Source organism: Dysidea avara, chromosome 4, assembly GCF_963678975.1.
Source record: "Dysidea avara chromosome 4, odDysAvar1.4, whole genome shotgun sequence".
NCBI classification, from domain to species: domain Eukaryota; kingdom Metazoa; phylum Porifera; class Demospongiae; order Dictyoceratida; family Dysideidae; genus Dysidea; species Dysidea avara.
Window position 1 is genome coordinate 37,015,723 of NC_089275.1, and position 11,251 is coordinate 37,026,973.

The 11,251-nt window shown below is 36.8% G+C and overlaps 1 protein-coding gene across 1 annotated transcript; it reads right to left on the reverse strand.

The window, feature by feature from the left end:
- Window positions 1-1,658: 1,658 nt before the first annotated feature.
- Window positions 1,659-5,280, reverse strand: LOC136253826 (tyrosinase-like). Its single transcript, XM_066046483.1, has 5 exons — window positions 5,211-5,280; window positions 3,785-4,092; window positions 3,348-3,648; window positions 2,252-2,874; window positions 1,659-2,196 (listed from the first exon to the last, which is right to left on the reverse strand). The coding sequence occupies exons 2-5, from the start codon at window positions 4,085-4,087 to the stop codon at window positions 1,855-1,857; spliced, it is 1,569 nt and encodes a 522-aa protein (XP_065902555.1). The 5' UTR covers window positions 4,088-4,092; window positions 5,211-5,280; the 3' UTR covers window positions 1,659-1,854.
- Window positions 5,281-11,251: the final 5,971 nt, after the last annotated feature.

Here is an 11,251-nt window from a genome sequence, read left to right on the forward strand (position 1 = left end):
GATCATAAATAATAAAATTATTTTGTCATCATGTACCTACAGAAAAGAAATAATATTATTCATATTCTTTACTATAGACTTGCAGTTTTTGGGCAATCGAAATAAATCATGCTTACTTTTGGGAGTATGTATAATATTATTGAGTGTAATAGTTTTATGAAGTTTAATGCTGTATAATAGATGTAGGTGCAGCCTTATATGGCCTATCACTGTAATTGACACCAGCATTAGCAATAATTAATTGCCAGGTAAATTGTACGGTAGTAGTACTAGTGTTACACCTGATCAACAGGTAAAATGCCAAAAGTTACAAGAAAACTATACATTGTGATACTGCAGGTGAATAATAGTTAAAATCATTGATTGACACTGCACTAACTACTTTTGGGTAGGATATTCCATAACTCTCCTCACAAAAAAAAAAATCTTCCTGGCATCAGTTCTTGAATAATATTTTCTACATTTATGGATTAGTGTTGACACTGAAGAATTCATATGAATTGCCATGCAATTTTCAGCACTTCTATTTATAATACAAGTGTTCTCTATACTGCATGGTCACATTATTACAGTGTATCATACTTGACATGTCATACAGTACATATGTACAGCTGTACAACCGATAACGTTTTATGTTATATTCACTCTAAATATATTCATCATCTTGCTAAAGTAATTCCAAGAACCATTGACATGGCAGGAGAGTCCACTGGCTACTAAATGTAGCCTTCACAATGGCTTTTTAAAAATCCAGTAATCCTATTTTATGATATTCATCATTGAGACCAAATGAAATGCACAAGGCAATTAATTGGATGTCCCTCTTGTACTAATGTAGACATACATAGTTTGTGATGAAGTTACATAACTAAATGAGCCTTATAAAGCAAATTACATGACAAGTTATTATTGTAATGGCTGTAGCCAAGCTAATTCTGATGTCTGAAAAACCTATAACAATAAGTCGATAATGACAAAATTATAATTATTAGTTATAAATAGAGCTCTTGTAATGTTAAGAATTTATATTAGATCTCTTTACTTCTAGGATAATTATTGAATAAATGGCAACTATATCTGTTGTGAAAATTTTTATGCTTACTGTATGTGTGATAAACTTTGACAGTAAACTGATTCCTGTATAAGTGGCTATGATAAGTTTTAATATGTGACTCAGCCTACAATAATATATATAGGGCAAGTGGGTACATAAAATTTGCCTATGTTTCTTCAAACATTCATAATGCATAACACCATTATATTCCATCACACTATGGCCATACAATTTTTGAGAATTTATTTGAATTTAACTACAGTATAACAAAAATTATACAATGCAAACATTCTATAATTCTAGTACTGAGATATATGATCTGTTAAGTGATGGGGTGTATTCTGTGCCCACATGCCCTATTTTCACAGGCCCTGTAACATACATATAGTTGTTGGAAAAAGATTACTAACAGTAGACAATAGCAACCATAATCAACAGACTGTGGTGCAACTGAGGCAGTTCACAACAATTTTAGTAAGTGTCATGCTAGATAGCTCAGATCATACTTGAATCGTGATGCATGCACTACTACACCTTCACTAATAACCCTCATCAGTTTCAAAATCATGTCTAATAATTCACCCTTTTTCACAGCTTGGCTGTTTTGGAACAGATTATATGTATATATTTATGCCAAATAGCAAAATTATATATCCATACAATAAATGCAAGTCTATAGAATCATATATATGCATAGTAGCTATAATATGTGCATGTATTCACAGTTAATGCTGTTATATATTATATACTGTGATAATAGGGTGTAGTTTTGCAAAAAAATGTCTTTTACAATGTAATTATCATACATTTGGCACATGGTTTGTAATGTTTGGTAGATTACAAAAGTATCCAAAATTACGAGACCGTGTGAACATGTCAGCATTAGTATAGAGTGGGAAAAATGGAACCATAAAATCATCAGATTGATGTCCCGTAGTGCTAACAGTCCTTGGTATATCATTAGGATACTCTGCATGAGGGTGTAGCTCCAGCCACTTATCTAACATACAATCTACCATGGTATGGTGAAGAATGAAAAAAGGATCATTTGGTGATGCTCCAATATCACCCATTTGTCCTGTCATTTCAAGTGGAAGACTTGACTTTGTGGTGACATCACCTGTTGAAGTAATGATATGAACCTAAACAAGAGAAAGGAGAGTACGCAACAAACAATGACATGAATCATACACTTACTGAAGTATGCATTTGTTTTGTAAGTGCTATCTCAGAAGCGTTGGCACACTGAGGATCAAACGAAGGAGCACAGATGCACATTCTGTCTGTACTGCACTCAGTTATATTAAAGTGAATATCATGATCAACAAAACTTCGATAGCTTTTTTGTGATAGAAGGTTATAAGGTGGAGCATCATAGTTATCAATAGCCATAGCATTGTTTACTTGCTGACTAGTAGGCCAGTCAGGATTGTTGCTACTGCATGGATCAGTTCCAGTGAATGGACAACGTTGAAGGGGACCGGTGTTAACATTTGGATCACAAATCTGAAAGGATGCTTGCCAACATATTGTGTCCCATCCATCACTGACAATATCTCCAAATACACGAGGAAAGCCACTGACATTCCTTGTTACCCCAAGCTTATTTTCTGTAAAGAGATCTTCTGAGAGTATTCCGTTACTAGACCTTTGAATTTCAATTCGCCAGTCCCAATAAGGTAGCCTAAAAGTGTGATAGTCCACTTGTCCCATGCTCTTCAACATATGTTGTATCTCCCACTCAAGCCACAAGTTGAAGTATTTGTGCCAAGTTGGGAATGCTGGTCCAGTGTGAGCATAATCCAAACGATTTGCTAAATCTAAATTTTAAAAGATGTATGCATGTATATATTTATATACGCACAGTATAGTAACTCTGTTAACATTATATACCTACCATACATGCTAGCTTTTAAAAACATATAGCTGTGTACATATCAGTCCAGTGGCATATCTAGACTCTCTGGTTTGATAGGGAAAAAAGGTAACTGCCTGCTCACAATGGTGCCCCTCCACCAACTATATTATCACTCATAAAATACATAAATCCTTATTATAACTGCATAAGTTTGTTACACTGCTTCTCTGAATAGTGTGATTGCCTTATTAGAGTGATTGACTGCTCTATTAGAGTACTTGATCTCGCACACAAATTTAATACCTCTGGTATGACACCAAATTCTTTGGTAGGGCACCAGAATTCTTTGGTGGGACACAGCCCACACCTAGATACTCCACTGCATATCATTGAATGCTGCCACAAATCAGACAGTGGATGCACACTACAACTTACCTATTGTAAAAGCATCTTTTGCAGCATAGTGATGCATCCAGACATACAAATTATAAAGTGATATGTTTGTCATGGAGAGATTTGTGGTTCCTGGAACTGCCTCTTCCAATACAACCATGTACCCTGAGTCAAATGAACGTGACAAAAGAATAATATCAATGAATTCAGCCCAGTCACTATCAGTGTAGGTAGCAACAGATCGTCGAGGAAGAACCTGTGACTGGGTGCAACCAGGGCCATAGTGACCAAACCTACACTGACTACAGTCATATCCAGAGTAATTTCCAATGCACTGACAAGCCTAAAAAAAGAAACAATAATTATAATAATTAAATCCTGTGGGTTTAGGTATTGTTAAATGGTGATCATGTACGTATATTTATAGTGTAGTCAATTATAGTGGTATCATACATCTAGGATTAAGTATTAGTACTGACCTTGGTGAAATAGTGAGGCCAATTGTGACGGACATCAGTACCACTTTTGTCTCTGGTGAAATAGTGAGGCCAATTGTGATGGACATCAGTACCTCTTTTGTTGTATCCAGGCAAGCTCAATTCAGTACACTGTCCCCTACCTGCATCCTGTCCACAGACACCATCATCTGTAGCTGGACAACACTCCAACTTTTCCAGACTTTTAACATCACTGCATGCTGTTGGTATTTGACCATAAACTTCCTGCCCCAACACATATAACAAGGCAATAGCCATCAAAGAAACTTGATCACTTATTTGCATTTTAGCTATGAAAAAAAATAAGCAAGACAACATAACTAGCTAGCCACATATAATCCATGTACATATTAATAGACAAAATGTTGAGGTTTATAACTATTATCCATGGAACTTCACACACACATGTACATTAGCACATATTAATATACTTTAACAGTCTACATAATTATACATTATATAGGCCGCGTACTTCACAAACTGCCATGAGGGGTGGAGGAAGTAGTTGATATGAGGGGGGGGGGGGCTGGGCTGACCCAGACTTATGGAAGTGAGGTACTACATTGTCTCTGGTTTGGTAAGGTGAGACCAAAAAAAAAAAAAAAAAAGGTCACAACCAGCTGATAATAGCTGCCCACCTCACCAGCTATGCATTTATAGCTTATAAACTACATACAAATCCTTCTACACACTGCTCTAATGCTGCGACTGCTTTATTAGAGTGATTGCCCTATTAGAGTATCTCGATCTTTATCACGGTTTTCAGCCCCAAGGATAATTTCGGCGTGATATCATTCTGAGGGGGGGCTAAGCCCCCTAGCTACCGCCACCTATGATGGGTAGCTATACATGCGGTGATAGCTAGCTACCTGCCTAGCTATCTCTAAATACGTAGCTACAATGGTCACTTTTACCTGTAATAAATACAGGCTGGCTAGCGATAGTCTCGCGTGGCCAGATCGCTATATCTCGCCTCCTCTTTTTCTTTGTGACGTCATGTTTGTGAATTTCCATTTTCCACGTAGATCTAACTTCATTGGTTTGTTGTAGCATGGCAAAACATAATTTTACCGCAAACTTCGTGACAGGGCTGATAGCTACTGTCGCTACGTAATTTCCCAGCAAGAATCTGTCAACCGGCGGAATTTCACCAGACCTATCTCACCGACCAATGGCATCACAAAGAAAAAGAGGAAGCAAGATAGAGATCTAGACACGTGAGACTATTATTTGATAAAGGTGGCCTCTCAATGCAGTTGGTCACTAAGACAGACTCCACTGTAAACTCCCCGAGATGCTCCCAGTCTGCATAGCGATCCGGTGCTCCGCAAGAGCTAGACTATATACTCCGAGATATACTCCAATCAATACGTAGCTACAGTAGCAATAACAGCAGCCGGGAACTCACCTAGCTACCAATTGGTCACGTAGCTTTGTCACAATGAAATCCACTCGATAGATATCAACTCTGGTCACAGTATCTAGCTGTTTAACTGCAATATCCCTCGCTTTTATATGGGTTTCGTGACATCCGGTTATACACGCATGCGCGGTCAATTACTATTTTTCTTTGTTGTTTTTTTCCCCGGGGTGCCTGCACCCCTTGCCACCACCCCCAGCACCATATGGTAAAAGTGCTGGACAAAAAAAAAACTGTAAACTCAAAAAAAATCAATGAGATGGCAACACTTGGCCTTCCGAAACAGCAAGGTCAAGTGCTCCTCACAGGGCTGCCACGGTGTGACCTTGCTCCACGCAAGCAGGTCACTGCTGACCTGAGCAAAGAGAAGCTGGTGGAACATCTAATCCATGATACAACACTGCTGTAAGATTGGCAGTATTGGGAGTAACGCGTTACATAAGTAACGCGTTACGTAATATTATTACTTTTATGGCAACTAAGTAATATAACGGAATACGCTATAAAAACAGGTAATATAACGCAAGTTACTTTACTTACAAATGTAACGCGTTACCTAAGTAATATAGTTACTGTAACGAGTCTAATATTACGTAATATTATTACTACAAGTAACGAAGTTACTAATTTCGTTAGTTGTCCTCTGAGTAACGCATAGCCACAACGAAGTAACGAAACCTACTAAATGAAATTTATTCACCAGCTTCTTACTTAAAACCAAGATTTGCACATTGTCCCACAATGCAATCATATCACGTGATAAAGTGGTACTTTCACACGTGACAGCTTAAGGCTGTGGACACAAAGTAATATAATATGTAATATTATTATAGTTACTTTATTTTATGAGTAATATATAACTGTAACTAAATAGTTCAGTTGCAAGTAATATGTAATATGTAACTAGTTACTTTTACCATAGATAATATTATCTATGCTTTTACAAAGTAACTTACCCAACACTGAAGATTGGCCCCGTTGAGTAGATAGCATAGAAGCTAGACGCTTATAAGCAACTGTAGCTGCACTATACCCATTTGGTCAATTACTGTACTTTACAGCGTTTTTTAGTCTGTATATTAAACCTTTCCGCTTTTACTACGCAGCAGAAATCACTTATTCTCACAGCCGAGTGTCATTCCAGTGCGGTACAAACTCCAACTGCTTGGCTTAGCTATAGTATAGGATGGCTATAGCTACAATAAAGCCACCACAAATACAATAATAAGAATCCACATCAGCCAGAGACTGCAACAGTGTAATATTGTACTGTGTAGGCACGTTCTTTGGCATGTCTTTGACAAAGTTGATGATCTAATTTTAATCTAATAGCTAGCTGCTTACACTGTGAAGTAGACTGTATAGCTATACTGCTGCACATTAAGTGAGTTGAGTTAGTTAGCTGTTGCTCTGGTCTCCACATAGAGTATTGACTTTACTGAGTTATTGATAGCTTTCACACTTCTTTTGATGGTGTAACAATTGACTCCTAAGACTGTGACACTTTCTGACTTGTTGACTTGAAGCTGCATAGTGGCGTGTACAAGAGTATAACACTATAGTGTACTTGTATACATGTAGGACACCTGTAACATTTGTAGAAGACACAAGAGAAGCACCATGGCTAGATGACAAACCCACTACACTCCCTTACAAACAACTAGCTACTTTAATAATTATACACATAACAAATTGACATGCTCATGCTATTTGTGAGTTCTGTCCAACTGTGACAAATATTAGAGCAAATGTTATCCAGTTGTGTATCATTCCAAATGTCTGCACACATCCAAGAAAATTCATACAAAATAAGTCATAAGGAGGTAGTTGTTATCACTAACTTTTTCTTGAAACTTGATGTATAACTGTGGTACCAAATGCTTGTTCATATAAAATAAAAATTGTCTCTCTGTTGACAACATCATTTCTACATATGTTGATCACAATCTTTTACATGCACATACGTAGAACATTCTATGTCAAAACTAGTTTCAAACAGATAGTCAGCACCGTGACACTCTTTTAACTTTTAAGGATAACATAATGTTTAGAGAAATAAAATTTGTGGTAAACACATCAGTTTGCATAACAGATCAGTGCTCCCTAGATCCAAAATAGTAAATACAAATATTTATTGATGTTGATATAATAATAATGTTGATCTTGCTCCCTATACCTACAAATGTTGATTATACGTAGAACTGGTGTTCTAATGTTGCTTTTTGTCAAAACCAGTTTCAAACAGATAGTCACACCATGACACTGTTTTATACATAAAATAATTATAACATGATGTTTAGAGAAGCAAAATTTGTAGTAAACACATCATTTTGTATAACAGATCATGTCTTGCTCCATAAACAACACTGGAATGGACCTGTGTGTACTTTTATTATTTGAGTAACTGGAACCTAATAGCTATATGTACCTTGGGTTAACCAGTGGTATGCTATATTTCTAGATCAGTGTCCAGGGCTTCCTGGTCAGATTGTTTGGATCAAATGTTCACAATAAATATACAGGTGTCCTCATTTTTATGTGCTCAAATTAACAGGTTCTACAATATGTAGTAGTAGTACGTAGCTACAGCTGCAGCCACTCAATACTGGGGTTATTATTCCAATATTGAGTATCTAGATGATGCAGCTGCAGCTACGTACTATGTACATATTGTGGAACTTATTTGGGCACATAAAAATGAGGACACCTGCTGTTTCTTGAGCACTGAGTTATGGACTTCTGAGTTCGTAGAATTGGATGTGTGTGGAAGACCCTTTTTTGCAAATCCGGTCACACTTAATAATTGTTAGCATTACTGTTTTGGACCTAAGGAATATAATATTGTATATACATAATTAAGATTTTGTGCAAACTGACATTTATCATTGTTACTCTAAAATATCATGCCTCACATGAAGCAGTCTTGTTCTGTAACTTTGTTTATCACTGACACTACTTAATCAAACTCTTGTAGACATGATGTTGTTAAAAGAGACAAGTTCAAATCAACTCCAAATAACAAGCCATTGGACAGTGTACCCAACACAGTTGTACATCAAGCTTCAAGAAGAAGATTGGAAAGCTTGTGATCTCAAACATAGGCTATTCTAAGCAGGGCTAGAGGGAATCCCCCCTCCACCCCTTCTCCCCATTACCACCACTAGTTTTGCTGTCAATGTGGAGAACAGCCCATCCAGCTGTAACATCAATGGGTACCTGGTTTTAACTGGAGAATTCATGTCTCACACAGTGGGGAAAATGTCCAGGTGGAATTTTGGGTGCCCACACACTAACACAGTACAGCCTCCTGCTGGTTATAGTCCTACCCCAGGAGGATTTTCCTGCACTGACTCCTAACACCTAAGTAGCGCACAGGTGTCCCAGTTCTGGTTCACTGGGTAGGCGTGTCTGTGCTAGTACAGCAGCTGAAAGTTTGCTTTTGTGTGTGGGTTTGTGTGCGTGTGTGTGTTTAAGTCAAAACGTGATCATTACAGGGGTGGATCTAGGATTTATAAAGGGGGGGGGGGCCAACTCAAGGTACTAATCTCTTGGATAGAGGTGTGCAAAGCACACTTCCCAGCATGCTAGAACTAGGGGGGTCTGGAGGCATGCCCCCCCCTCCCCCAGGAAAATTTTGAAAAGTAAATGCTAAAATTTGGAGACATTTCTAGATAAAATTTCTGCTTGTAGATATTTTATATACTGCCTTTAGATTATAGGTATGGCTCTCTGAAGCATTTTGCTAATGAAAAAGTTTTGATAGGTACAGACAACCAAGTACATGATGCACTCCTCTCACAGTTGCACAACATTGAATAGGTGCATGTTAGCTAGAATAAGAATGTTGAAAGTGGAAAATTTTGAAATTTGAACAATACAGGATTGAATCTGAGAGCATTTTCAATGGAAATTGTGTACCTGAATTAAGTATTGCCACACATATTAACTACACAAGTAGATGAATGAAGCCCTTTAAACAGACCAATGCACTTCATTGTATGCATGTATAGGTGCAGGTAGATTTGGAAAAATTCCATAACAGAACCAACTACATGTTTCCAGTGAATGTTCTATTAGAGTAGTTAGCTGACTGCTCTATTAGAGTATCTTGATCTTGTACACCTCCAATGCTGATCCGGTCCTTGTTGCATAAACTTTAGCATAAATCCACTGATGATACCTTGGAAAGATGTTTATAAGGTGGTTTTATGAGTATTTGTATTATTAGTGGTCATATAATTATGCTAAGACAAAATTTCACTATAGTACTCAGCATATTGATCAAGTAAAGCCTAAATATGAAGGGGGGGGGGGGACTTCAGCCCCCAAAGCCCCCCCCCCTCCCTCCTCCCCCCTGGATCCGCCCCTGCATTGTGGTTTTGTAGGAAGTGATGTCAATACCACATGAACTATTGTGTGATTAACATTACATAGTTGATAACTTGATACATTAATAATAACAATGATTGGTAACTGTATACACAACACTGATCATATAGCATATTAGGTCACATAAAACTGCAGCTTGTATTGTACTCCACAAATATAATGTCTGATGCCTTGTATATAGGACATTTGTATATGAGTTATTGGCAATTGTCCTGTTTGAATATATAGTAATTATGGCAGTCTATTTAAGAGATTTCAAATAAACATTACTTAATTCTTCAGTGCTGCAAAAAATTATTACTTAATGCATTACATGTGTAATGTGTTACCCCAGCACTTTACTGAATTAATAGTTATTGTATATCCATAATAAACTTTGAACTGTTCATTTTATTCAATTTTACCATTATGAGATTTTAGAGGTGCACTGATATAACCTCTTTTTTTTCTTTTTACAAAAATGTTTTGGCAACAATCTTTTTACCTTTTTGTCATTTTAATAATTATTGTAGTGTCCATACTGAAAACCTTTTATGCAGCTCAACAATATTATACAAAATGCTAAGCCCTTGATGAAGTAAAGTGATATAGCTACATACTTATATATGATAAGTCTGGATTATCTTTGCAAACATCCTACAATTGTGGATTTAAATTGGTAACTTATAATTCTTAAATTATGCTGGCATATATTTTAGTATTTCAGCACTGTATATATGTATTACCTTTATCACATACAATAATGCAATAGCTCTTGGGCAGGTGGTACTATCATGCATGTGCATACTGTATAGTAACTAGTTGTTTTAGAAGGTAACTTACTGTTTTAGATCATTAATGGTAATAATGAGGTCACTTCTGCATGGGACTAAAATATGTCCTCAATAATAATGAAATCTTGTTAATGAGGTCATGAAGTACGTACATGCATCACAAGCCACTATGACATTTCCTCCAACCATGAGCCAACTGTATGGACAACAGTTGCAATGACATATATGTGACTGAATTTTGGAAAATCACCCATATGGGCACGCCTGAAATAATTAGAATTTTCATGTTTGGTGGGTTGCTATTATGAGCAGAGGAGAGCTATAAAAATATTTCTAAAATTTTCTAGTAATTTAAGGTATTGAGAATGGCTTAAAACCATCAACAAGTACATTTGCACTATAAAGCTTGTTATTTGGTCATTAAATATTTTAAGTGTCAAATGTGCCCATATGGGTGATTTTCCAAAATTCGGTCACATATATGCTTAGCCAAACATCATTTATACATAACATTGATTATATGTGTTTTGCATGAGTGGCACACCTGTGTAATCTGGAAATCTAGTAATAGTCTCTGCAGGTTGATTTGTTTGTAGCTCAACTCACTAAAGGGTGATTTGCTTGTAGCTGAACTGCTTACATTGTGTCTAGTTTCTAGCTGATCTCTCTACAGGGTGATTTGTTTGTAACTGACCTCTCTACAAGTTGATTTGTGTGTACCTGATCTCTCTGCAGGTTGATTTGTTTGTAGCCGATCTCTCTACAAGGTAATTTGTTTGTAGCTGAACTCTCTATAAGGTGATTTGTTTGTAGCTGATCTCTCTGCAGGTTGATTTGTTTTAGCTGAACTCTCTACAGGGTGATTGC